Source organism: Ochotona princeps, chromosome 16 (assembly GCF_030435755.1).
Source record: "Ochotona princeps isolate mOchPri1 chromosome 16, mOchPri1.hap1, whole genome shotgun sequence".
NCBI lineage: Eukaryota > Metazoa > Chordata > Mammalia > Lagomorpha > Ochotonidae > Ochotona > Ochotona princeps.
The window spans coordinates 14,646,284-14,672,288 of NC_080847.1; the positions used below are offsets into that span (position 1 = coordinate 14,646,284).

A 26,005-nucleotide genomic window follows, 5' to 3' on the forward strand; every position below is an offset into this window, starting at 1 on the left:
TAGGAAAGGCAATTGGCTTTTTTTTTTTTTAATTATTATTTTCTGTAAAACTCTGTAAATAAAATACAAAACCATGGGAAGTGGCAGGGCAGAGGCTGGGTGCTGGGCCCCAGTCACTGATGGTGGCTGGGTCGTGCCACACTGAAGCTGGGAGGCACTTGACTGCAGCTACCCACTCTGCCAACCCCTGGGGGCAATGGAAGTATATATTAGATTTTTCATTGATAGCAATCTGTGGGGGAGGAGTGTCCGGAGCCAGCCCTCACCCTCCCTGCCAGTGCCTGGCAAGCCCTGAAAGTAGGAGGAAGGGGCCTGGCAAGCTGGTGGGTGGGGAGTCTAGAACGCTGTGCTGGCCATGCTTCCAGGCCCAAAGATGCGGGGCAGGGCATCCAGGGATTCCTCCAGCCGTCGATGGGCCGACTGACCTTCCTCCCCTGGAACACATGCAGACAGGGTCAGGGGAGGCCCCGGCCTCATCTTGTGCTGCTCCCTCCAGGCGGAGTGTCCGTCCCAGCCAGTCTCCCTTCTTACCGCACTGCTGCAGGCTCTGCCGGGCGGCTTCCCTCACAGCTTCTGTATCTGTTTGGCACAGGTACACCAGGGGCTCAATGCCCTCAGGGGCCTAGGAGGGGAGAGAGAACATGAGGTGGGTCCAAAGGAGCAGGTGTGAGGAGCCTGGGGCAAAGGTGTGGGGAGGGGTGCAGGGAGAGGGTGGCTGGCTGGCTGGCAGGGTCACCTTGATACAGCCAAGGGCCAGGCAGCCGGCCACTCGGGTCTGCACATCCTCATCCTCCAACTGGTCCAGGAAGCACAGGAGGGCCTGGGAAAGGCAAGGCAAGGCAGAGAAAGAAGACTTAGCCTGCCACCAGGAACCCACGATCCCAACCCTCGCCCTTCCAGGAGCTCTATCCAACTCTCACCCTCTTCCGGAAGGCAGGGCCCAATGACAGGCTCCGGAGCTGGGTACTGACAGCAGCCATGACCTTGTTGTTGCCGTGGACGAGCAATGAGCTGAGGGCCCGAAGCCCATCCCCGCGTAGCCTCCCCTCGGGAGCCAACCTCAGGGCCTTCAGCACAACAGCCTGGTCGTCGGAGTTCAGATTGCGCACAAGTAACACTGAGGGGAGAAAGGGAGGGTGGGGTGACACAGGCTGGCAGGACAAAGAACCCCTTTAGGTGGGAGGTCCCATCCTCAGAGCCACCTCTGAACTAGGGCCACGGCGTCACCTTCCTCAGCAGTCTCAGTCACATAGGCATCGAGGGAGGGGCTCTCCAAGGTCTCCACGTGGCTCCAGAACTGGAAGATGGTGAGCTGTTGCCCAGGGCCGGGCTGGGGCCTCCTGGGCAGCTTGTGTCCCAAGGCGTCCTCCAGGAACTTCACACACACTGTGTGGGTAGGGGGACAGGGCCAGGGCCTCAGAGCTGGGGCAGGGAACACACCCATCCCGGGTGTAGGGCCAGGGGCCGGGGCCCCACCCATACCCTACCCACCAGGCTCCTGCTGTAACGTGTGCTTCTCAGTGGATCTGTCTGGCCTGCCCTGGGTCCCTGAAGGGCAGGCAGGTGGCCTACTCACCAGCCTCAGCTAAGCCAGGCTGGCGCAGGGCGAGCCGAGCACCATGCTGGCCACAGAAGGTGAGAAGCACGCGCTCCACAGGGCAGATGAAGCGGCTAAGTCCCTCTGTGCACTGGTCCCAGAAAGGCAGGAAGCCGGGCCGAGAGGTGGAGAACTGTACCACTGCAAGGAGTGTGGGAGAACCGTCAGCAAGAGAGCAGGTGCAGAAGCAATGGAAAGGGCAGAATGGCAGAGGGAGGGGCCTGGCCTTTACCTTCCTGGGCACAGGTGACAGGGACATCCCACAGCCTGCTGAGCCCACACACGGCCTCCAGCACCCGGGCCTCCCGCAGCAGCCGCTCCAGGGCCCATGCCTCCTGGCAGCGCAGGGGCCCGAATGTGCCCAGTTTCTGGAGAACAAGGGAGTGTGTGGAACTTAAGTTCCTCAGACCCTGTGGTTTTGGGGAGCTCTGGGATGCACCGGGAGAGGAGAGATAAGCCGGAGTGTGTGTGTGTGGGAGGTCCTCCAATCTAGCCAGAGCCAGATGCCGGGGGTATAAAGCTCAGTGGCAGAATGGGGCTCTCCAGGGGTTAGGGTGCAGGGGAAATACTACCGGCCTCACCAGCAGGAGGCGACTGCAGTGACACAGGTGTTGGACCAAGGCCGTGTCCAGGGCTGCACAGCCTGTGCTGAGGGGGCGAGTACTAGGTGAGTCTGGGCTGTCCTCAGCCCCAGCTTCCAGGCTGCCAGGGGGCCTGAGGGAAAAACGGGGCCCGTCGCCCCAGGAACACGCATTACCATCTGATCACCAATGCTTGTTTATTAAGCTTCCCTACCCCACCCAGAATGGAGGAGTAGACAATACACATAAAACAGACAATGGTTAAGTTCACGGAGGACTTGCAGGAGGAGGAAGGGGCTGGGAGCAGCAGGTGCAGGCAGTCTCTAGGAAGAGTCAGCCCTGTGCCACCTCCAGCTAGGACCGCCGGGGTTGCCGAGGCTGGGATGGGCGGGAGCAGGGTTGCGGGCGAGATGGTCTGCGAATGGTGGATTGTAAGCGGTACGGCGCATGGGGTCGGAACCTAGGCAGCAACAGAGGGAGGACGGGCCGGGCACGACCCTCCGCTGGGACTCTACAAGGGGCACTCCGGGACTGGGCGCTAAGGGCCCGGGGCTTCCGAGAGAGTCTGAGTCGAGACAGAGGCAATCGGTGCTCGGGGACCCAGTGCATACGGGAAGGCACAGGGAGACTTCCTTCCTGGGGTAGGTCCAAGGTGAGGCCAGGGGGCAGAGGCAGGGCTGGAGGCTCATGGGCTGATGGGGCCTGGCAAGGTAGGCAGGCATTGAGGAGGCCAGGAGAAGGGCGGTCAGAAGCACTGGGGACACAGATGGGGTCAGAGACATAGACATCAGACACAGAAGGTGGACACAGGAGGAGTAGACACAGGTGCACCTGCCAGCAAGGACGTCCTTTTATGCCCTAACTGGCCCCAGCTCATCTCTCCCAACTCACCTGCTCCTCTTGCACTGCTCACTTCTCCCCAGCAAGCTTATCTCTTCCTGCTCCCCTAGCCCATCCCCCCCAAGCCCCTCACCTGTCCCCAGAACCATGACTGTCCTCCTCTTCATCATCATTGAGAAAGCTGAAACTCTCCAGGGCATGTTCCACAGTGATACTGAGACTGGATGCGCGGCTGAGAGTCAGGCCCTGTCTCTGCTGAGGTTATGAAGAGGGGAAGAGAGCTGCTGACCCTGCCTGGCTGCCAGGCCCCTACCCATGGCCCTCCCCTCCCACACACTGGCCCAGCCCTCCTCACCATAAGTAGACTCTCCAGCCGGGTCACCTCTTGCTCCAGGCCCTGGAGCTCAGGGAACTGGCCACGATAGTCATCTAATGCAGCTGTCAGGGTGCCCAGGGCCTCCTCTAATCTCCTGTCCTCAGCCCCTCCAGCTTCCCCAGGGCCTGGGGCCTGGGCAGCCGGGGCCAGGCGAGGTTCTGAATGCTGGAGTGCAGGGGCTGAGGGTGAAACAGGGGTGTTTGGGGTCCTCAAGATGGGCTCAGGGGTGTCAGCAGCAGGGCTCATGAGGGGTTTCCAATCAGAGCAGGTTGGACTTGGGTGGGAGGTGCTGGGGGCTGCGGGGCCTGCCTGAACACTAGGAGCAGACACTGGCTGGCTACAGGGCAGAGGGCTGGTGCCCAACAGGGTCGGGTCTGCATGTGCAGAGAAGCTGGGGAGCAGAGCAGGGTCTGGAGAAGTGGACAGGCTTGACAATACAACAGTGGGGCTTGTAGTGGGCCGAGTTGGGCTCCCAACATCGGGGGTAGGGACTGTAGTGGTGGGAGTTAACACAGTAGCATTCTGAGTGGGGCTTGTGGTAGGCTGGGCTGGGCTCCTAGCACTGGGGGTAGGACTTGTAGTGGTAGGAGTTAACACAGTGGTATTCTGGGTGGGGCTTATGGCAGAATGGGTGGAGCTTGTGGTGGGTTTGGTAGTGGCCCCAGCATTAGGGGCAGAGCTTGTAATGGTAGGAGTTAACACACTGACATTCTGGGTGGAGCTTATGGCAGAGTGGGTGGGACTTGTGGTAGGGTGGGTGGGATCTACAGCACTAGGGGCAGAGCTTGTAATGGTAGGAGTTAACACAGTGGCATTCTGGGTGGAGCTTATGGCAGAGTGGGTGGGGCTTGTGGTAGGCTGGGTGGGATCTACAGCACTAGGGGCAGAGTTTGTAGTGGTAGGAGTTAACACAGTGGCATTCTGGGTGGTGTTTATGGCAGAGTGGGTGGGGCTTATGGTAGGCTGGGTGGAGCCTACAGCACTGGGGGCAGGGCTTGCAGGAGGGGTGGAGCTTACAGTAGTATGAGTAGGGTTTGAAGTGGGATGGATGGGGGTTGTGGTATTCAGGTCCAGGCCTGTAGTGGTAAAGGTCGAGGTGGGGGGCTTGTAGTCAGAGCCGGCAGGAGTGACAGTCTGGCTTGGAGCACTAAGGGTGGGGCTTCTTGCACTAGAGGTGGAGCCTGCAGCGGTGCAGGTGGGGCCTGACACTTCCGAAGGGCCAGCGTCTGTGGCTCTGAGAATTGTGACTGGGTGTGTAGATGCAGCAGAGTCCGCAAGTATGGAAGCAGGGCCTGATGCACTGAGGGTGGGGCTTGTGGCTGAATGGCCAGAGTCTGGGGTCAGAGGAGCAAGGCTGGGGTGGTCCCCAGAGGTGGGATCTTGGTATACAGGCAGGCTTGGACCCTGGGTCAGGCTTTCTGGGCCCACAGCCTCCATGGAAGCCTCAGCCAAGGCAGCATCCACACTGGCCTCACTGATGTGGCTCAGAGTCCTGCTGTAGGGGGCATGCCCATTGGCCAGAGCTGGGGTCATGGCACCCTCCTCATTCACAGGCCTAGAACTGGGGGCCTCGGGCCTACGGAAGGCAACCTGGATGGGTAGCGGCTCAGGCTGCTGCCTCAGGGGCCTGGGGGCTGATGAATGGCGGGCAGCGCCTGAGAGCTGCGGGCTGGAGGAGTCGTCTGAGGATTCCGACGACAGAGACCATGCTGTCCCATTCTCCAGCTCCTCCTGCCTTCGCAACATGTTCTGGGGAAAAGGACAGGACATGTGAGAATCACCCCCCCAGAGAGCCCCCTGGGTAAGGGGAAGGTGGGAAGGCCTGGGCTGACTTACATAGAAGGCCTGCTCCCGTAGCGAGGGAGTGTCTGGTGGGCTCTGGCTGTAGGTGGAGAAGCGCTTGGTGACCGTGGAGGCCTTGGTGACTGTAGAAGCAGCAGAGGGCTGGTCATCCTTGTCAAAGGGGCTGGGGGGAAGGGAGACGGATAGCGAGACTATCAGCAGTTGCCACAGCCCTCCAAACCCTGTCCCCAAGCTCCTGGGTCCCACCGACCTCCACGTGACTTCTAGGCTGAGCTTGATGGTACCGAGGTCATTGATGTCCACGGCCACAACCTGGGGCAGGGCAGCAAACAGGTCCTTGGTCTCGCAGGAGACGCTGCCTACAACCACGTGATTGGCCAAGCCCTTCAGTTCTGTCACCTGTAGCCACGAGCACACAGTGGGGTCACAAGAGTAGGAGGCTGTGAGACTGTGGGTGCTCAGAGGTCAGAAGATGGTCTCAGGATCCCAGAGTCAGGGGGAGGTAGGGGTGGGGATATCATGGCATCAAGGGGACCTAAAGCAAGCAACCTGGCAGCATGTGTTGGGGTCACTGAGGTCACAGCCCCATGGGAACTCGGGTCAGACATTCACAGGGTAAGACCATGAAGTGGTCACACGGTCAGGAAACCATAAGATCAGAGAAGTCAGCAAGACTGGATGGAGAGCGTGAGGGAATCCCAAGGTCATGAAGGTCACCAGGTCACACATTTACAGGTTCATGGAGCCATGAGGGGGTCACAGAGTTGCAGGGAGTTCTCAGGGTCATGGGGTCCTCAGGCCCATGCTGTCCTGCAGAGCCGGGAAGAGACATCACCTTGATAGACAGGAATTCCGTGAGCAGAGGAAGGAAGACGGTTTCCTCGCTGTCCCACACCTGCTTTCCGCTCCCCTCTATGCGGCCCCGCAGCTTCCACCGCTGACGCCCATATTTCATACAGATCTAGAAGAACAGCTGGGATGAGGAAACCCTTGGTGTTGTGACCCTGGGGGTCCCAGCCCTTCCCTCTACCTCCATATACCTCATACTGGTCACCCACACACAGCCTGGCAAAGCCAGCCAGCCCTGGGAGGAAGGGGAAGAGGCACTGTCAGGCAAGAGGAGATTCTGAACATACTCCCTCCACCCCACCCAGCACCTGCGCACCACAGCACCTTTCATCCGTAGATGAAACTCGCCCAGCTGTGCCTCCAGCTCGCCCTCCAGCACACACATGCTCTGAAAGGGAGGGGCAGGGCCAGGATGGGTCAGCAGGCAGTTAGCTCCCTGGGGCCAGCCATCCCCATCCTGGGCTTCTGTTTTCTGCCCTGTGGGCACCCATCCCTCACCTCTGTGTACTCGCGATGCCCCCGGGAGGCCTCGGCCAGGCTGTCCCGAGCCTCCCGGCTCCCCGGGGACCCGGTGCTGTAGGCACGGACCATGTTGTAGGCACCGTCACGGAGGCGCCGCTGGACACAGTATGCCTCATATAACTCATCGATCTGGAAAGGTGAATGGGATGACACAGACTGAGGGCCTGAGACCACCACGAGAGCTGCTCAACCCCAGCTTAGCACCAGCCCTATCTTCCCCATGTTATCCTCCCAACCCTGCTTGCCAGGCTTTCTGCCCACCTACCTTGCTGGCGTGGAACTCGAGTCGTCGCAGGAAGCGTTCGATGGACTTGACTTGCTGAGGGAAAGGTAGGTCAGGAGGCGCCTGAGGGCCAGGGCTCCTGCCCCTCCCCGGGAAAGCCAACCCCTTTTCGCCATTCTCCACACACTCACCTTGTCCAAGTCATACAGGAAGCCCTGCAGGGGGCAGTAATAAGGGGCACTTAGAAGGGGCACTAATGATCAGTGGGAAGAACTCCAGCAGGGGCTCCCCTCTGGATCCATCAAAGCCCCCTCTTGGGCAGCCTTCTTGCCTGTCACCCCACAGCTGCAGGGAGCTGCAATGCTGCAGCCGGATGAGTGCTGCCAACCCTGGTCTGATCCCTTGCAGCCCTCTGGCAACTCTGCCCCTCTCCTCCCTTAGGACAGTTCTCCTACAACCCCTGGGAGACAACCCAGGGCCTCCCTGGGTACAGTTCCCCCTGCCAGGGCCTCCCACTGAGCCAGCAGAGGTGTTCCCTTCTTCAGCAGGGAAAGCAGTGATTCTCCCACTCCCATCATATGACCACACAGTCTTCTGGTGTTCAGCCCCTCCACTCCCATAGTAGATGCTCCTGTGAGCAGGTGCAGAAAACTAAGCAAAGTGCGCATAGTGAAAGTGGAGCAGCCAGGACCAGAACTGGCAACCGTGTGGGATACTGGCACTTGAAGATGGAATATTAGCTTGTTGAGCCACCACACTGGTCCCTAGTCCCTTTGGAACTCATACCTAGACCAGTTCACACACACCACCTTGGCACCTGATCCTTCCCCCACTGTCCCCTGGCTGAACAGGGCATCCACAACTCCAGATCACTCACCAGGCGTGAATTCCTTTTGGACTCCTTTATCTGCCCCTGGAGTTTCTCCTGCTCCTGCTGATGCACCTCCAGGTAGGCCCTGGGAGGAGGGGCAGCAATGACAACAAACTCACCCCTCCTGCCTCAGGCAGCCCAGAAACCCTACCAACAGAAAGGAGGAACAGAGGCACAAGGGGTGTAAGGGAGCTGCTTACGTCAAGCCCCTCTTGAGTGCGGCATACACCAGGTCCAAACGCTCGGGCTGCGGCACCTTGGGTGCTGGGTGGGCTACAGAAAACATTCTGGACACGCGGGAGAGTGCGGGCGGCTTCCGTGGGGGCCCCGGAGGGCTGAAGACCTGGAAGCTCCTGTAGAAAGTGCTGCCCTCAAAGACAGGCAATCGGGAGTCCCCCCAGAGCTGCTGCACCCCAAATCCCGACCAACCCGCCTCCCATGACCCTGTTAGCCCCTACCTGGGCCCCCGTTCGTGGCTGCCAAGGACACCGGCGAAAGACTGGCTCCTACTGACCCGGGCGCTGAGCAGGCGGCGCTGCGGCCGCACCGACAGGGACATCATGGAATGGGTCCGCGCGGGGCTCCCTGGGGGCGGCGTGGGGTGGGAGGAGGAGGTGTCCAGCACCAGTCGGGCCCCCTGGGACCTCCTTCCCGCAGCCCAATCGCAGGGCTGGAGCAAGTCCTGGGTCACCAGGGACAGCTGCCCGATTGGGCTCCAGCATCTGGACTCAGCCCTGCCAGCCCCCGGGGCTAATGACAGGGCCGCAGCAGGCGACTCGGCCTGGGACTCGGCGTGGCCTCAGCTCGGCCCCCACTTCCTGCCAGGGTGCGGGCTCCGCCTGCCGCGGGGCAGGAAGGGGGGTCGCGGGCTCCGGGACCCCCCTCCGGCTGGGAAGGGGCAGGAAAGGGGCGGGCCGCGTAAAGAATGTGCGGAAGCGCCTATTTACTCGAGGGCGGGGCGGCAGCTCAGCCCTGCCCCCCACCCACCGCCCCCCACCAGGGCTCGGGTGCCCCCACCCCGGGAGGCCGCGGGAGGTCACGGGGCGGGGCAGGTGCGTGCTCCGATCCCTGTCCGACAGGCCCGGCAGGCACAGCCGAGGCCACCCGCCCAGCGAGAGCTGCTCCCCCTCAACGCACTCCCGGGGCTCCGGACCTCCGGACGCCAGAGCCCTCCTGGCGCCCAGCAAGCAGGGGGATTCCCAGGGTAGGGGGGCAGTGCCGAGAAATGTCCCGCCTCCTGCACCTTCTTGAGGTTCCAACCTGGAAACTGAGTCACAGGCGCACACCTTCAACTCTGCCCTTGGTGGAAAGGGGTCTTCAAGCAGAATCCCCCACTCTGCTCCGAAGTGCGAACCCCCAGTTCCCAGATTACGGCCTGCACCGCCTCCCTTCTCCCCTCCACCCTGGGGCCAGCTTCAGAGCCTGCGCAGCCCCAGGAAAGGTCCTACCTTTCTTTTTGGAGTTCATGGTAGGTCCAGGACGGGCCCCCGCCCCGCGCGCTCGCCACCCCCCCCCCCCCACTACCTCGCCGGCCCCGGGAAGCTAGGTGCCGGCCCGATGGCCTTCACACTCGCTCCCAGCGGCTCTGGCTGGGCTTGGGCTCCTCTCGGCGCCTCCCCCCCCCCCCCGCCCAGTTCCTGCCGCCTGACTCAGCCGGCCGGGATGGGGCGGGACCCGCTGGACTAGGGGGGCGCCAGGCCTTGGCTTCACCAGCCCTGCCAGAGGAGTGCCTGAGGGCTCTCCACCAGGCAAGAACGAACTGGGGTCTTCTCCGCGGGGCTGGTGTCAGGAATGCGTGTAAACAGGACGGTGAACATGGAAGGTAGGAGGGGCTGCGTGGGGGCTGTGGCAATTGGGGGTTCACAGTGGCTGTTGGGATGTATAGACCGAAAAGTTCAAAGAATGTGAGGGGTGGAGAGTGGGTGCTGACAGAGTGGAAGAAAGGGCTAGGGTGCCAAAGTGGAAGAGCCATGCTAAAAGGGTGTAACAGTAGGACCCTAGACATGAGCGCTGCGGGAGGCAGGAGGTGCACCCCAACTGTGTGGCTGCTTCTGGAGGGATGCCGAAAAAGCCCCGGGTCCCTAGTATCCCACAGACTCAGGCCCTACTCCCAGACAGGTGCTCAGCCTGGGCACCCATTGCCCAGTCAGTTTCCTCTCTAGCCAAAGTTGCTTCCTTGGGCTAAGGATTTTCCCCCTTGCTTCCCACAGACTCCTCAGCACCTCCCATGAGGGCCCCTCAGCGCTGAACACCCTTGGTGCCAGCTCTCCCCCACCCAGGCTTTATTATCTTTGAATAGCCCTTGTGTGCCTCCAGCCTGGACATAGTGACCATGCCCAGGGTCTGCCGAGCGCCCCTTCCCTAGCCCTCCGAGGGGCTGCATGCTCCCAGATCCCATAAACAACCCTGCCTCAGTTCTGTTGCAGTGTGGTTACAGTCTCCTCAAACCCAGGGCAGGCAAACAAAGGGTCTGCATACCCAGCAAACCTACTGATCCCACTCTTCTGCACCCCGCCCCCCGCCGCCGCAATCAGAAGCATGGGGTCCAAGGGCCACTTTGAGAATTTCTATTTTTGCCTGACCCTCCTTACACACACACACAGGCCACCTCTGTATTCCCGGGATCACCCCCCCGACACACACACTAGCCTCTCTTCCCTTCAGTCATGTCCCCCCCACCCCCGGACCCCCCGCCCTCGCCATGGGAACAGTCTTAGCAGCTGCCTCTGGAATGGCTCCTTGGCAAATTACAGCCACACCGACCACATCATTCAGGCACTTTCCATTACCTCTCTCCACCTGCCCTCTACCTGGAGCCTCCCTGGTCCCCTCGGTCCCTGATTTGCTCAACCATTCACTGAATGGTAATGCTGGGCCAAGCACGTGCAAGGCACTGGAGCAGCAGCCTGGAATGTCCCAGACACCGCCCCGCACAGAGCTCCCAGCCCGCCTCTGCCCTCCTGGAGTCTGCCAGCTCCCTCCTTCCTCTGGTCCCTGCTTTACCGGCTCTGCTCTGCTCTGCCTCCTCCCCAGCCTGGAAGCTCAGCTGTGTCCCCGTACTTGCCTGCTGCTGGTAATGTCAGCCTGGCTCCCACCAGGCAGAACCAACCCTAGGCAGCCTGATCCCCACTGCCCCAGCATTACGCCTGCATACAGGCTGGCAGGTGCCACCAGAGGTTCAAGCACAGCAGCTTCACTGGATACATGGAGCAGCTCTCCATCTCAGTCAGGCTCCCTCACTCCCACCCAGCACACTCTGACAGCTCCCAACCATCTCTGCTTTCTCTTAGGCCCTGGGAATTTCAGGCTATTCTCCAGGGGGCCTCAAACAAGCTCAAGTCACTCCCACACAACAAATGAAAACAACCCTAGAAACTTTTATCCAAATGGCCAGTGACAAATAGTGGGACTTTGCTACATGGCACAGTGGGGACTGTAACTCCCTGTGACCATGTGGATGGATTGTCCAAAGATAATGTTCAGTGGACGAAGCAAGGCATAAATGGACATTCAAGTACACCTTAAAATGTCTGTAGAAAGTTAAATTGAAATGTAAGTTTATTCTGGTGCAAAAAGATTTTTTGAGAGGCAGGTGTTGTAGTACAGCAAATTAAGCTGTTTCTGGAATGTCCACATCCCATACTGGAGTAGTGCTTCTAGTCCTACCTACTCTTCTTCCTAACCAGCTTCCTGCTAATGCACCTACGAGGCAGGAAAGGATGCAGAGGGGACACCTGGATAGAGTTCTGAGTTCCTGGCTCCTGGCATAGGCCTAGGCCAGTCTCTGATGGTTGCAGGCATTTGTGGGAATGAACAAGTAGATGGATGATCTTGCTCTGTTTCTCTGCCTTACAAGTAGATGAAATTAAGTAACTTCCAAAAGGGGGGGGGGCTGACACTGTGGTGTGGTATGTTAAGCCACCGCCTTTGATATTGGCATCTCACAAGGGCACTGGTTCAAGTCCTAGATGCTCTGCTCTTTTTTCTTTTTCTTTCTTTTCTTTTTCTTTCTTTCTCTAGATTTATTTGTTATTTTTGTAATTGGAAAGGCAGATTTACAGAGAGAAGGAGAGACAGAGAGAAAAATCTTTCATCTGCTGGTTGACTCCCCAAGTGGCCCCAACAGTTGGAGCTGAGCTGATCCAAAACTAGGAGCCGGGGCCCAGGAGACAGGAGCCACTGCCAAGTCTCCCACACAGGTGCAAGGTCCCAAGGCTTTGGGCCACCCTCTACTGCGTTTCCAGGCCACAAGCAGGGAGCTGTATAGGAACTGGAGTAGCCAGGACACGAACTGGTGCCCATATGGGATCCTGATGGTTGCAAGGTAGGGATTTAGCCACTAGGCTACCGTGCAGGGCCCTGCTCCATTTCTGACCCAGATCCCTGCTAACGGTCTGGAAAAGCAGTGGAAGATGGCCTAACTGGTCGGGACTCTTCAATCATGTGGGAGACCCGTAAGAAGCTCCAGACTCTTAGCTTCAGGCTGGCTCAGTTCTAGCCATTAAAGCCATTTGGACAGTGAACTAACGGATGGAAGATCTCTCTCTGTAGTTCTCCTTTTCTCCCTGTAAATTTCCCTTTCAAATAATAATAATAATTTAAAAAATCTTTAGCAAAAACCTGCTTCTTAAATCCATGCATACTGGGCCCGGCAGCGTGGCCTAGCGACTAAAGTCCTCGCCTTGAAAGCCCTGGGATCCCATATGGGCGCCAGTTCTAATCCCGGCAGCTCCACTTCCCATCCAGCTCCCTGCTTGTGGCCTGGGAAAGCAGTCGAGGACGGCCCAAAGCTTTGGGACCCTACACCCGTGTGGGAGACCCGGAAGAGGTTCCTGGTTCCTGGCTTCGGATCGGTGCAACACCGGCCCGTTGCAGCTCACTTGGGGAGTGAATCATCGGACGGAAGATCTTCCTCTCTGTCTCTCCTCCTCTCTGTATATCTGACTTTGTAATAAAAATAAATCTTTAAAAAAAAAATCCATGCATACAAGGGATGTTCCAAAAATTTATGGAACTGTGTATTAGGTAAAGTGTGTGTGTGTGTGTGTGTGTAACAGAGAGAGAGAGACAGAGACAGATAGAGACAGAATGGCTTTCAAAATCTCCTACACCAAAATAAACCTATATTTTAATTTCCTTTTCTCCATAAACTTTTTCTAAGGATTTATTTTTTATTGGAAAGTCCCATATACAGAAAGAAAGAGAGACAAAGAGGAAGATTTTTCATCTGCTGGTTCACTCCTCAAGTGAACTTGGCTGGAGCTGAGCTGATCCAAAACCAGGAGTCAGAAGCCTCTTCCAGGACTCCTACCTGGGTTCAGGGTCCCAAGGCTTTGGGCCATCTTCGACTGCTTTCTTTTTTTTTTTTTAAAGATTTATTTATTTTATTACAAAGTCAGATAAACAGAGAGGAGGAGAGATAGGAAGATCTTCCGTCCAATGATTCACTCCCCAAGTGAGCCGCAACAGCCGCTACTGCACCGATCCGAAGCCAGGAACCAGGAACCTCCTCCGGGTCTCCCACATGGGTGCAGGGTCCCAATACATTGGGCCGTCCTCGACTGCTTTCCTAAGCCACAGGCAGGGAGCTGGATGGGAAGTGGAGCTGCCAGGATTAGAATCGGCGCCCATATGGGATCCCGGGGTGGTCGAGGCAAGGACTTTAGCCGCTAGGCCACGCTGCCAGGCCCTCTACTGCTTTCTTAGGCTACAAGCAATAGCTGGATGGGAAGCAAGGCTACTGGAGTTAGAAACAGTCCCCACATGGGATCATGGTGTGTGCAAGGCAAGGACTTTAGCCGCTAGACTACTGCGCTGGGCCCTTCTCCATAAACTTTTTAAAAGCATCCTTGATCAAAAAATAAAATAAAAGTAAAAAGTACCCTTGTGCTCGTTGCGGCAGCACATATACTAAAACTGGAACGATACAGAGAAGATCAGCATAGCCCCTGCGGAAGGATGATACGCAAATTCATGAAGCGTTCCATATTTTTTAAACAAAATAATAAGATAAAAAAGAAAAAAAAAAGTACCCTTGATCATGAAGTTCAAAAACAAGCAAGGGCCCGGCGTGATAATATAGCGGCTAAAGTCCTCGCTTTGAATGCACTAGGATCCCATATGGGTGCCAATTCTAATCCTGGCCGCCCAAAGCCTTAGGACCCTGTACCCGTGTGGGAGACCCGGAGGAAGCTCCTGGCTCCTGGTTTCAGATTGGCTCAGCTTCAGTTGTTGTAGCCGCTTGGGGAGTGAACCATTGGACGGAAGACCTTCCTCTCTGTCTCTTCTCCTCTCTGTATATCTGCCTTTCCAATTAAAACAAAACAAAACAAAACAAAACAAAACAAAACAAAAAAACAACAGGCAGAAACCTAATCTGTGATGACAGCCATGAGATTAATCGTGGGGTGCTCTAACTACAAGGGGACACAGAGGACTGTTCGAGCTCCGTGTCTACAGGGGTGTGTTCCTTTGAACACACACTCCTTCTGGATGTATGTATCAGTTTAGACTTGGCTCTCTGTCAGTGACTCACACATGATTCCCCCTGCGGACCCTGTGTTTCTCTCCAGTTCCCCTCTCTTCACCTGATTTCTCTCTCCTCCTTTCAGAGGAAAACAGTTTTGTTTTGTTTTTGTTTTGTTTTTGTTTTCAGAGCCAGATATTTTAAAAATTTCTGTTCACTTACTTGAAGGCCAGAGTGACAGACTGTGGTCTTCCATCTGTTGGCACAATCCTCAAATGCCTGCAACAGCTAGGGCTGGACCAGGCCAAAACCAGAAGCAAGGACCTCAGTTTGCGTCTACCTCATGGGTGGCAGAGTGCTTTAGCCATCACCTGCTGCCTCCCGGAGTGCACATTAGCAGGAGGCTGGGATCTGAACATGGGCACCATGTTGGTGTCCCAGGTGATCTTTGGTGCTGTCTGCCAAATGCCTGCTTGCAAAGCCAGGTTTTCTTGAAGAGAAGTCTACCCCAATCTCATGGTACCCACTCCCTCCTCCAGCCACCTGCTCAGCATTCTGCTCTGGTCACACCACTGACTCAGCAGCACCTCCCAGTGGCGACACTCAGTGTGCAGTGTCCATTCTTACCCGCATGGATTTCAGGGCAGCGCCTGATTGGGGGCTCCTTTTCTCTCTTCTTTAAACCCTTTCTTCCTCTGACCTTGCTCCTGGGTCCCCACCTCCCTTGGGCAACTCACCCCCCTTTCCCCAATGGGGCAGCCTCCTCTCCTCCCTTGAGCTGTGCATCTCCCACAGTCCAATTTCATCTAAACATCTTATCTTCCCCTGGCTGAAATGACTCCCATAAGCTCCAAACTGCCAGTACACGCCTCTCCAGAAGCCAAGTGACAGTGCACAGTGGGCGGGGGGTGGGGGTGCTGAGTGTGCAGCCTGCAGACTGAATCACCACTTTCCTCTGGGAACCCAAACCTCTCCTCACAGCCCTGCCATCTGTATATCCAGAAAGTGGGAGACAGCCTCAACGTCTTTCCCAGTCACCCCCATGGCCGCTCCAACGCCCACTCCTGACAGACCTAGCTCTTAAATATCACCTTATCCACAGAGCTGGAATTCGGGTCCAAGCTGCCACCAATTCGACCCAGACCCCTGCAGCAAAATGGCCTTCCTGTCTCTACCTGCAACCACCAGGCTGTATTCAAACTGCCAGTCATTGGCCCGTGCCAGACCCCGTTCACAGGTGCTTCCTATAATGGCCAGCATCATGCTTTGCAATGTCGTCTCATTTAATTCTGGCAGCAACCCCACAGGTCAGGAGCAGGGAGCACATCCCAGGTCTGCAAAATTATTTTGTCTGGGTCTCTTTTTTTCCACTTTTCCTCCTGCCACTATGGCAGGGGGTAAGGGTCCTTTCTATCGCAGAGCCCCCTCCTTCACTAGGACAGGAGTCTCCTTTCTCAACTTTTCTAATAAATCCTGATTTAAAACTAAAAAAAAAAAAATTATTTTGTCTGGCCCTGCCAAGGGTGACCACAGGTAGGACTCAGAATTCAATAAATCTAGAGCAGGCATGTTTTGAGGTTGTATAAATTGTATGGCTCATGCATTGATAAATATCCTATAGCCCTTGGCAGGGGAAAAAAAAAACCCAAAAGCAAAAAGGTCCTGTTAGCTCCATCTCCCAGATCAGGAACCCACAGCTCCCCGAATACACGATCTCAGGCTTGGCCGTTCCTAGGCTTTACCGCACTCCAGGTACCTGTCTGGGAAATGAAGATAAGGACTATTTCCCAGACGGGGGGTGGGGGGGGCGGATGGACAGGGGAGGGGGGGGCCCGGGACGCTGGGGGAAGGGAAGCTGTGGTGGACACACATCACTGCATGGCTAGCTCACAGCAAACATTAACAGCTCTTATTAACAATTATTAATCGGCCCAAGATAGCGCAGCTGATAAGTGGCAGGGTCAAGATTCACACCCAGGCTCGCTGCCCCAAGACTGAATCTCCAACATTGCTACTTTGACTCTTGGGACACCTGCAGAGTCCCCAAAGGCTGACCTCAGACTCTATGTCTCCCTGTCCCCTGCTCCCCACCCCAGCTGCAGCCCCTCTGCCGTTTGGGGTTCTCCAGTCCCACGTGTTCCCATGACCCTCAGCTTGTTCTTTAGCCGTACTTTCTAACCTCTTTCACCGAGAAGCCTACCTTGGTTGCTTCCTCCTTTCTGGTGCCCCGGCAGCTTCCTGTCTCTGATCCCTGAGACCACAGAACCCACTTGTCAGTTCTCCTTTAGGGCCTGTCTTCCCACCACACTGAGCCTGGTAGGGTTAGGGGCCTGTTTGTACTTTCTGGGCCCTCTACCAGGAAGGTGTTGGAATGAGGGAGCTGGGCAGGGGGCATGGGGTGTCCAAACCTAGCCACGGCAAATCCTGACTGCTTGGAGCACACTTTATGTCTGTTTCCACTCCAGGTCCCTGACCCCACTTACAGCCCTCCACCCTACAGGGCAGAGCTGGGAATCCGTGGGGATCTGGACCCAGAGAAGACTGACTGTCACACTCATTTTCTGGTTAGGGTTCTGCTGCCACCGACTCCCTTGGCCCATGGGAACCGGGATGTGTAACGGTGCCCACTCTCCCAGCCCCACGAAAGGCAGCCAGGGTGGCCATCTGGTAGGGAGTGCTCGGGTCAGATCTCCCCTGCTGGAGGGAGGTGGGAGCAAAGGGCTGAACCGCAGAGTTAATGCAGAGGGGCAACCTGACTGACCAGCATATGGACATGCAATCTGTCCCGAACAGATCCCTAACATTTGGGTGGCTGGGGAGAGGAACCCTGGCTTGGCCCCAGATTCCAGGTCCTGCCACTCACACTGTGGTGCTCAGGGCAAACCAGGCAAGCTCCTCTCCCAGGAGTCCCGCCCCCCCAGGGCCGCCCCCCAACCAAGGTAAACATGCTAAAAATAACCCTGCAAGGGAGGAGGGGTCCCTCCTGGGCCTGCCCCTGTCTCCAAGGCAACTGCCCCAAACCCATCTGCTGACGTCATTCCACAGCTGCCCAAGGGGGGGGGGGCGGCAGGACTTGAGACCCCCCCCACCCCGGAACCGGGCGGAGGCGGCTGGGTGGCCTCACTTCCTGCCGGCCTCCTCCCTGGTCAGCTGGTCACATTCCCCGTCCGACAGTGCCCCTGGGATCCCGGCGGCCTCCCCAAGGCAGGTCCTGGCTGAGGAGCCAGCCCCAGAGGCGGCGGAGCGAGCGGGCCCTGCTGTGACTCACCCTTGCCCTCCCCTGCTGCTTTTCCACCTGGGCAGGACCCAGCCAGGCGTCCCGCGTGCTCCCCTCCCCCTACCCAAGCACAGATCTCTGGGACAGCTCTAGCTCGTTGCCTTTTCCCAGCTGCTGCACACAGTACCCAGGGGAAGGAAGGGGTGGGAGAGGGGCCAAAGAGTCCTCCGTGGCCCTCTGGGACATTCTGTACGCAATCCTGAATTCCCACCCCCAAGTCCCATACTACATACTAGGCAGAGGGTGCAGGAGCGGACATTCAGCTCCAACTCCCACTTCTCTCTAAACTCGCTGTGTGACCTTGAGGCTATTACTGAGCTCTCTGGACTGTTCGTCATCTGCCAGTTGGTCATTACCCTCCTCAGGAGGCTGTGCCTTGGCGGAATGCTGCAGGTCCAGCACGGCCCCTCAGAACGGCGGCCAGAGCACCGTTATGGCTACCTTAGACTGCACACAGGAGATGCTGGCCCACCAGCCTGGATACGCGTTGCAATTGGCTCAGAAGGGTAGGTGCTGGAGGTTGGACTCTGGCTTCTCAAGCCTGGAGGAGGGTGGGGGTGCCCTCTCACCTGGGAGAGCAGCCCCTTCCTCAAACCAGTTCTGCAGGGTGCTTAGGTTGGGGCTGCCTGCAGAGATCTCCCTCGCACCCCCGCCTTCCCCCCCAACACCGACCCTTGGTCAGTCCCATTTCCAGGGACTGGGCAAGTCCCCCGACTGCACCAGGGCTACACCAGGTTTGGACAGACAGCACAGCCCCAGGCCAGGCTCTGTCACCACGGGCCCGGACCCAAAGCGGCTTAGCGTGTGGCCCGTGCGGCCAGCAAGATTAGCTCATCTCCGCAGCCTGCCTGCACCCCTCTGTCGCCTCCTCCGCATCTCCAGCTCAGCTTGCCCCGCAGCGAGGGCAGCGGGGCCTCCCCGTGAGCGTCCGTGCCAGGTCCCAGGCTGGCGCCATGGGCCCACCCTCCGGCCTGGTCCATCCCTGAGCCCCGGGGCACCGGCCGCTGGGGCCTTGCTCTTGGGAGCGAAGCAGGCAGCGCCCGGCGCGGCAGGCCTGGAGGCGGCGGCTTTTGTGGAGCAAAGCCGCGTCCTCCGCGCCCGGAGGGGGGGAGGGGAGAAAAGACGGCGCGCGGCCGCCCGGGGTCCCGGGGATGGTGGGAGGCGGGACAGGGCCGCAGCTGGGGCCGCAGATCCGCGACTCCGGGACCAAGCCGGCATGGGGAGACGCCGCCCCCGAGCTCCCCGAAACCTCGCGGACACTCACATGGCTGCGCTGGGCTGCGAGGACCTCGCGCTGTCCGGCCTGGTCGCGCCGCAGCTGCCGCAGTCGCCGCCGCCGGCGCCTGCCCCTCCCTCCGGCCCGCCGCCCGCCGCGCGCCCCTCCCCTGGCCCGCTGAGCCCCACCCCCGTGCTCCCGCGGCGCCCGCACCCCCTACAGGCGCCCGCCACTCGCTCCGCCCTCGGTCGCCCGCGGGTGGCTGCCGAGCCCACGGGCCAGCAAGCAACGGAGACCCTGGGCGGACGCGAGGAATGGTGTCTTGAGGGAGAGGACTGAGTTCTGGGAGCCCCGCACAGGCTCTAAGACGGCCAGATGGTACAGGAGCGGTAGGGTACCAGGAGAGTGCCCTTCGTAGTCCCTCCGGCTCCCCAGACATGCTAGTCCCGCCAGTTACAACCTGAACTAGTTCCTGAGAGCTGCCACTCTTGGGGTGGGCTGACTGGGGGAAGGGGGTGGGGAAGCCAGCAGCTTCTGCCACCGTCCCACACCTGGCCGACTCAACACCTGCCTTCGCGCTGCTCATGGAGCACTTCAGGCTTCCGGCAAGCTAAGGCTGTATTCCTGGGGCCTGGATGAGGGTTCTGGCAGGTTCAGAGGACCCAGGCCTGGGACTGGTGTTAATGAAAGTCAGGGCTGGGGACCAGCGTGGTAGCCCGGTGGCTAAAGTCCTCACTTTGCACACGCCAGGATCCCATATAGAGACGGATTCTAATCCCGCTGGCCCTGCTTCCCATCCAGCTCCCTGGGAAAGTAGTGGCCTGGGAAAGTAGTCGAGGACGGCCCAAAGCCTTGGGACCCTGCACCTGCGTGGGAGACCCGGAAGAGGCTTCTGGCTCCTGGCTTTGGCTCAACTCTGGTCGTTGCTGCTGCTTGGGGGAGTGAATCAACGGATGTAAGATCCTCTCTGTCTCTCCTCCTCTCTGTATATGACTTTCCAATTGAATAAATAAGTCATAAAAAAAGAAAAAAAAAAGTCAGGGTTGAGCTGAGGTGGAGCTAAGAGCTGACCACACTAGGGACAAAGGGCCAGCTCCATTCCCACCCCATTAAGCAGACCCCTGCTGCCCTCACAGTGCTGGCTGCTTTGAGCCCCCTCCCCTTCCAGATTTCTCTGGCCCCTGCACCTTGCAACATCTCCTCTCTAGAGGTCAGCTGTCCTAGGGTGGCCCCTGAGTCTGTGCTCCCCACCTGGGTCCTAAGGGCTGATGTTAATAACCCAGGGATGGGGCGGAGGCCAGAGGCCCTGCAGCCTCCTCCTGGCCCTTACAGACATGGCCCTTAATCTCTCCCTGCCCTCTGCCTCCCCAGTCCCACCAATGCCTTTCTTTGTAGCACCCTGAGGACCTAACGCTTGGGTATTGCCTCTGGGGACTAGGTTTTTCCTTGTTCCTCTGGTCTTAAACTGTTGCCCAGTCACAGGCCACTCATGACTTCCCCATCTCTGCTGTTTCCCAAAGTCCTGGGGACCTCTCTGTTGGTGACCCAGCAGTCCCTGTGGAGGTCCCCAGGTACGCTCTTTGTCCCTCATTCCCATCCCTTCAAAGCACCACCGTCCCCCTGACCCCTGGGCACTCTCCTGACCTCACACAACCACTAACTGTGGGCCTCCCAGCTATGTGGGGGAGTAGCCACAGAGGTCCTTGTCACCACTGCCCTGACTCACAGAGTGGGAGAAATATTTGTTGAATGAGCTGGTGAAGGAACGGTACATGCACAAGTTCTTGGCCTCCTTCTTTCCGCCCTCACGCAGCTGCAGGGTCCTCACAATCCCACCTCCTCAACATCTTTTGAGTGCATCCCCTTCCCCAACTGAACACCCTCTCAGTGTTATCTCAGTCACTCATCCAGCAGGTGCCCCGGAGCACTGAGGGCTAGATATTGTGCTGGCCTGGGTGGGGGTAGTGGCAGAAGCTGTCCCTGTGGCATTACTCAGGACCCATCCTATGTCCATCTGGACCACTGGAATTCTACTTCTAGAAAATTCCCCTGGGCACAGGTAATTCGTCTCCCTTTCGTGGTCAGCCAGCCACATCTCTCCAGGATCGCAGTTTGTATCTGGATCAGAGTCACCACCTTCCCTGTCCTCCTGACTGTTGTGCTCCATCCATTGTAGGGGCTGTTTGGCCTTCCACGACATCACCTGCCTGCTTCCCTCTGGTCATGGCCCCCACACTCTGGTCCTGCCTGCTATTCTCCTCCCCCTTACTCACTTGGAAACCAATTCCAATGGACCCTCTCCCAGGAAACCTGTGTCCCCTGAATCCTCAATGCCCTCCAAGCCTGAAGCCTGCACCCCTAACTAGTGTCTAGACCTAAGACCACAGGTGGGTTATGGCTGCAGTGAGCAGGTTTATTTGTTTATTTTTAATTTTTTGTTTTATTAGAAAGGCAGACATACAGACAAAGGGAGAGACAGAGAGAAAGAACTGCTATCCGCTGGTTCACTCAGCCTAAGTGGTCATAACGGCCAGAGCTGAGCTGAGCCAAAGCCAAGAGCCAGGAGCCCCTTCCAGGTCTCCCATGCTGGTGCAGGGTCCCAAGGCTTTGGGCCGTCCTCGACTGCTTTCCCAGGCCACAAGCAGGGAGCTGGATGGAAAGTAGCCTAGATTAGAACCACTGCTCATATGGGATCCTGGAGCAAGGTGAGGACTTAAGCCGCTAGGCTACTGTTCTGGGTCCAGTGAACAGGTTTATACCGAAGCAACCATTGGCTTGCTCCCATATCCAGCAGATATGAGGAAAGGGCAGTGCCTGGGGACCATGGTAACTCCCAGGCCTGGCAGAGAAGCACACAGCTGCAGGCCACCTCACCTGGGGCTCTGTGACAGCAGGAACATTCCATGGTCACACAGGACATGCAAGGGCTGAGCTCTGGCCCTGTTCCCTGAATCACAGTTCGAGTCTGCTCCAGGCAGGTGTTACTGCCGGGCACTCCGCGGGGATCCTTGGCCTTCCCACAGCTCCTGTGTCATGTTCTAAGCCTGAGGAAATCCCTCCAATGGGGCCAGAGGCAGAGAGCCGGGAGAGCCACAGGACTGGGGCCTCACTCAGGTGCTACAGGCTTTTTATTTTATTTATTTATTTTTATTGCAAAGTCAGATATACAAAGAGGAGGAGAGACAGAGAGGAAGATCTTTTGTCCAATGATTCATTCCTCAAGTGACCTCAACAGCTGGTGCTGCGCCGATCTGAAGCCAGGAGCCAGGAACCTCCTCCAGGTCTCCCACGTGGGTGCAGAGTCTCAAGGCTTTAGGACATCTTTGACTGCTTTCCCAGGCCACAAGCAGGGAGCTGGATGGGAAGTGGAGCTACCGGGATTAGAACCGGCATCTATATGGGATCCTGACATGCGAATACAAGGTGAGGACTTTAGCCACTAGGCTAAAGAGGACACTTAGATGTCTGTGACGGCCTGGACACGCGGGTCCCTGCCACCCTCATGGGAGAACCAGATTAAGCTCTAGACACCCAGCCTCTCTGCCTGGCCCAGCCTGGGGATTCAGGGGGGCAAACCAGCAGATGGAAGAGCTCTCTTTCTGCCTTTCAAATGAATACAAATAAATTTTTTAAAAAAGAGATTTACTTATTTTACTTGGAAATCAGAGTTATAGACTAGGAGAGGGAGATCTTTCATCCACTGGTTTACTCCTCAAATGGCCACAATGGCCAGAGCTGAGATGATCCAAAGTCAGGAACTTCTTCTGGGTCTCCCACTCAAGTGCAGGGGTCCAAGGCCTAGGGTCATCTTCTGCTGCTTTCCCAGGCTATTAGCAGGAAGCTGTATTGAAGTAGAATAGCCAGGACTGGAATCAGCACCCATATGGAATGCCGGAACTACAGGTAGAAGATTAACCTGTTTCACCACATCACTGACCCTATAAATTACTAATTTAAAAAAAATGTATCCTAAAGAATGAGTTGTTCAGGTAGGAAGACATGGTTGATCACTTAGGGCTGAAGGGACGACCCATCCTGTTAGTGGGAGGCAGAGGGCCGCAGTGGCTCAGGCATGCCCTGAGATGCTCTATGGCCACAGAACGTGGACAGCAAACATAGGTGATGCACTCACTTTGTGCCTGGTGTGAATCTGGGCAGTGGACTTTCAGTGACAGTCCAGACAGGCAAGGACCTCACTACCGTAGCAGTTAGATTCCAGTCAAAGGAGGCAGACAGCAGGCTGCACTATATGTTCAGAGACATAAAAGAATTATAGGAACTGACCCTGTGGTGTAGTGAGTGAAGCTGCCACCTGTAATGCTGACCTCATGTGGACACCAGTTCAAGTCCTGGCTGCTCCACTTCTGTTCCAGCTTCCTGCCAATGCACCTGGGAAAGCATCAAAAGATGGCACCAATGTGGGAGACCTGTAAGAATGCCTGACTCCTGGCTGTGGTTTGCCTCAGCCCTGGCCATTGCAGCCATTGGGGGAATGACCCAGTGGGTGAAATATTTCTTTTCCCGCCCCCTCATGCTGCTGTTCATATATCTCTATCTATCTATCTATCTATCTATCTATCTATCTATCTATCTATCTATCTATCTATCTATCTACAGATAGATAGATATAGATATATGAAGGAACCAACCCAGGATGGTGAAGCTGATGAGTCAAGCAGTGACACTGGAGCCGAATCCTGAATGATGAGAAGGGAAGATGGCTGCATCCAAGGAAGAGTGTTCTAGGCAGGGGGAACAGTAAGGGGGATGGCTAAAAGGCAGGGATGGACGGGCCATGTTGGATTCATGAGGCTTGGCGGAAGGAGAGGGGGTAAGATCTGAGGGATGGGTGGGGTCGTGTCAGGGAGGGCAGTGAGGGTTTCTGTCTGAGCACATTCAGCAGGTGCAGTGGGGAAGCTTCCAGAACAGCCAGGGAAACAGGAGGTGCCTTCTCAAGCCATCGTGCCTGGGCCCTGTCCTTCCCCTTGGTTTTCCTCTTTGCACTGACACAAAGGACAGTTTGCAGCGGACACAGAATCACTCTCAAGAGCAGCAAGGCGAGGCCTTGCAGGAGCGTCTCCAGACTCACCAGGCTGCTGTGGCTTCCCTGGGACCCCCGACCCCAGTGGCCCCTTGCGCCTCGGAGATGCCCCCACGCCGACCCAGCTTCGGCCTCCAGGGGGAGCTGTGAGACGATCCGGGCTGGGCTGAGCTGGCGCGGACCGGGGGTGGGGTGCCTGCGTGTCCCGCGGGCTGGGCCGGGCGTCCTTCCTTCCTTCCTGACCCCTTTCTCCTAAGGGACAAGTAGGAGGCGCGTCCTTGCCTCTCCCGATCATGCGATGAGCGAGTCCCGTGGGACTATGTCATTCCTGAGCCCTGACACAGGCCGCCAAGTGTGGTTTATTCTTAGAGTTCCTACCCGCTAAAAGGACTGCTCTGATAGGGACTTGGAGGACACCTTGATGGGGGATGGCACCTCCCATAGTGACCTGGGGGCTCAGGACCCCCACACCGGCCCCTGCTCGCTCCAGACGAGCCGGGTGAACGGAGTTGGCCTTTGGCGCCACCGTGTGGGGAGGGTCTGCACTGCATTTAGAACCACAGAACGCTGCTAACTCCCCCGAGCCCTCTCCTTCCCGCGCACCCCCAGGCTTTCCTGGAGTGTGCAGGCTGCAGCCCGGCCAGGCCGGGGCGCCCCCGCTCAGAGTCACACCTGGTCCTACATCTTGGGATTCCCTGGGAATCCCTCCACCACCAGTGACACCTCCACACCCTAGAGCCCCCGGCACTGCGCTGCTCACGCGTCTGCTCCTGTGCCTGTCCTGGTTGGTCTGTCCCTTGGGCTTCCTAACTCTTCTTCGGGATTTCCATCTGCTTCTTCAGTCGTGCCTCTGCATGGCTCCTGATGGTGCAGGAGCTTCAGTGGGCTCCCGGGGCGGGGGAAGGGAAGGGTCAGGGCTGGGCCCCCTTGTCCTCACCTTGATACTTGTTTCTGCCCTCACATGAAGCCTCAGTCCCCTCTGCCTCTTGCTCCATCCACTCCTTCCACCTCAGAATAACAAACTCAACTCCATCTCCAGTCTTCTCCCTCCCTAGTTCTCATACAACCTATTCCCTGACACCCTATCAGCCACCAGCCACCCCCCACCTCCCGCCCGCCAGCCTGCCCTCCTCCAGGACACCTATCTGCACTCCCCACCTGGCCTCTTGGTGCCCTGGCTTTCATCCTGCCTGGCCCACTCCCCACAGGACAGCTGCAGGGCCTCTGTACAGGCCCCTATGCCTCATCTCCTCCTCCCTGACCCTCTTAGCAGGCCCTGGCTCCTTGTGTCCCTACTGCCATTCCTGGCATCAGGGGATGACTGGCTCACCCCTCAGCTCTCAACAGATAGCACTTCTTGGGGGGGTTGCTTTCCCAAGCCCCTTGCTGGCTCAGGACCCCTCTTCTGTGTTCTCATCACACCTTATGCTCCGCCGCCAGCACTGCCCTTGTCTGTCTTCCATTCTGAAAAGGCCACCTGCTCCTGCCCAGGGCTGTCCATTCCAAGGCCATGTCCAAGGTGTGCTGGCCAACTGTGCCCAATTCCCAGATTCTGAGGTCCCAGATCTCAAACACAGTTGGTGTTCCAGAGAAAGTGAGGCCATGCCTGAGGGGCACCCTGGCAAGCCAGAACTCTTACCTTCCCTTCAGGGGCTCCCTGGCCCCCTCAGTTGCCATCATGAGCTGAGTCAGGGTCCGTGAGGACACAGGGGGCCTTGATCCGCAGGGAGGTGACAGACTGCTGTCTGGCAGGGCAAGTAGCCATCTGCCCAGGATTCTGAGAGTCCAGGGTGCCAGTCAAGGCCGTCCCAGGAAGCCAGGAGAGAGGCAGGGGCTGGGTGACCTCAGGGCAGCAAGTGGGAGGACAGGACTTAATGAGATGCTCTTCTGCCCCAGGGCTGCACGGTGGGAGTGGGGAGTGTCGGCTCATGTGGGGTGGGCCCAAATTCCTGGAGGGTGTTGGTGGCAGCTGTTAGGGTCCCGGGGTTAATTATCTCTGACGGCACACAGAAGGGAATGTGCTGAGGTGGGACCTCGCTCACCAGCCCCAGGGTCCCAGGCCCTGGCTCTCTCCAGGATTTATCCTGTCTGAAGAGCGGTCAGGCCTGCCTGCACCCCAGTGCCCACCCCACTGGGGACTCTGTTCTGCTTCTACTCAGCAGGATCCCACCTGTGGGCTTCACTCCTATCATACCCTCTGCCAACGCCCTGGGTGTGGGCCCCGCCCATGTGCTCAGTAAACACTGATGAGCCTGAACTGCTGGGCAAATCAACACAAAGCGCCAAGCAGGCTGCCTGGCACCAGGAAGATGCCCCAGCCACCCTGTTAAACAAACAAACAAC

The 26,005-nt window shown here is 57.7% G+C and overlaps 1 protein-coding gene and 1 non-coding gene across 5 annotated transcripts; one reads left to right on the plus strand and one right to left on the minus strand.

Annotated features, from left to right (window-relative positions):
* Window positions 1-25,418, minus strand: RIPOR1 (RHO family interacting cell polarization regulator 1). 4 transcript variants are annotated; one of them, XM_058674163.1, is made up of 22 exons: window positions 9,111-9,144; window positions 8,121-8,247; window positions 7,863-8,015; window positions 7,669-7,747; window positions 6,983-7,006; window positions 6,834-6,887; window positions 6,545-6,697; window positions 6,371-6,434; window positions 6,238-6,281; window positions 6,033-6,158; window positions 5,448-5,596; window positions 5,231-5,360; window positions 3,374-5,143; window positions 3,152-3,273; window positions 2,179-2,311; window positions 1,830-1,965; window positions 1,577-1,738; window positions 1,228-1,386; window positions 921-1,117; window positions 737-820; window positions 532-622; window positions 1-434 (listed from the first exon to the last, which is right to left on the minus strand). In XM_058674163.1, exons 1-22 carry the CDS (start codon window positions 9,127-9,129, stop codon window positions 337-339), a joined length of 4,074 nt encoding a protein of 1,357 aa, XP_058530146.1. In that variant the 5' UTR covers window positions 9,130-9,144; the 3' UTR covers window positions 1-336. The 4 variants fall into 4 exon arrangements, with proteins under 4 accessions (XP_058530146.1, XP_058530148.1, XP_058530149.1 ...); XM_058674165.1 differs by lacking the exon at window positions 9,111-9,144 and adding an exon at window positions 25,302-25,418 and having other exon boundaries at window positions 249-434; XM_058674166.1 differs by lacking the exon at window positions 9,111-9,144 and adding an exon at window positions 18,670-18,791 and having other exon boundaries at window positions 249-434.
* LOC131482298 (U6 spliceosomal RNA) lies at window positions 13,549-13,655 on the plus strand. Its single transcript, XR_009246878.1, has one exon. It is a non-coding gene; the product is annotated as a U6 spliceosomal RNA (small nuclear RNA).
* Window positions 25,419-26,005: the final 587 nt, after the last annotated feature.

What these genes read in the sequence shown, in the direction of transcription:
- RIPOR1 (XM_058674163.1), bottom strand. An exon ending in GCACTCAAGAGGGGCTTGAC is followed by an intron (nt 7,748 to 7,862) that starts GTAAGCAGCTCC and finishes CCCTCCTCCCAG; the next exon opens with GGCCTACCTGGAGGTGCATC. An exon ending in AGTCATGGTTCTGGGGACAG is followed by an intron (nt 2,312 to 3,151) that starts GTGAGGGGCTTG and finishes TTTTTCCCTCAG; the next exon opens with GCCCCCTGGCAGCCTGGAAG.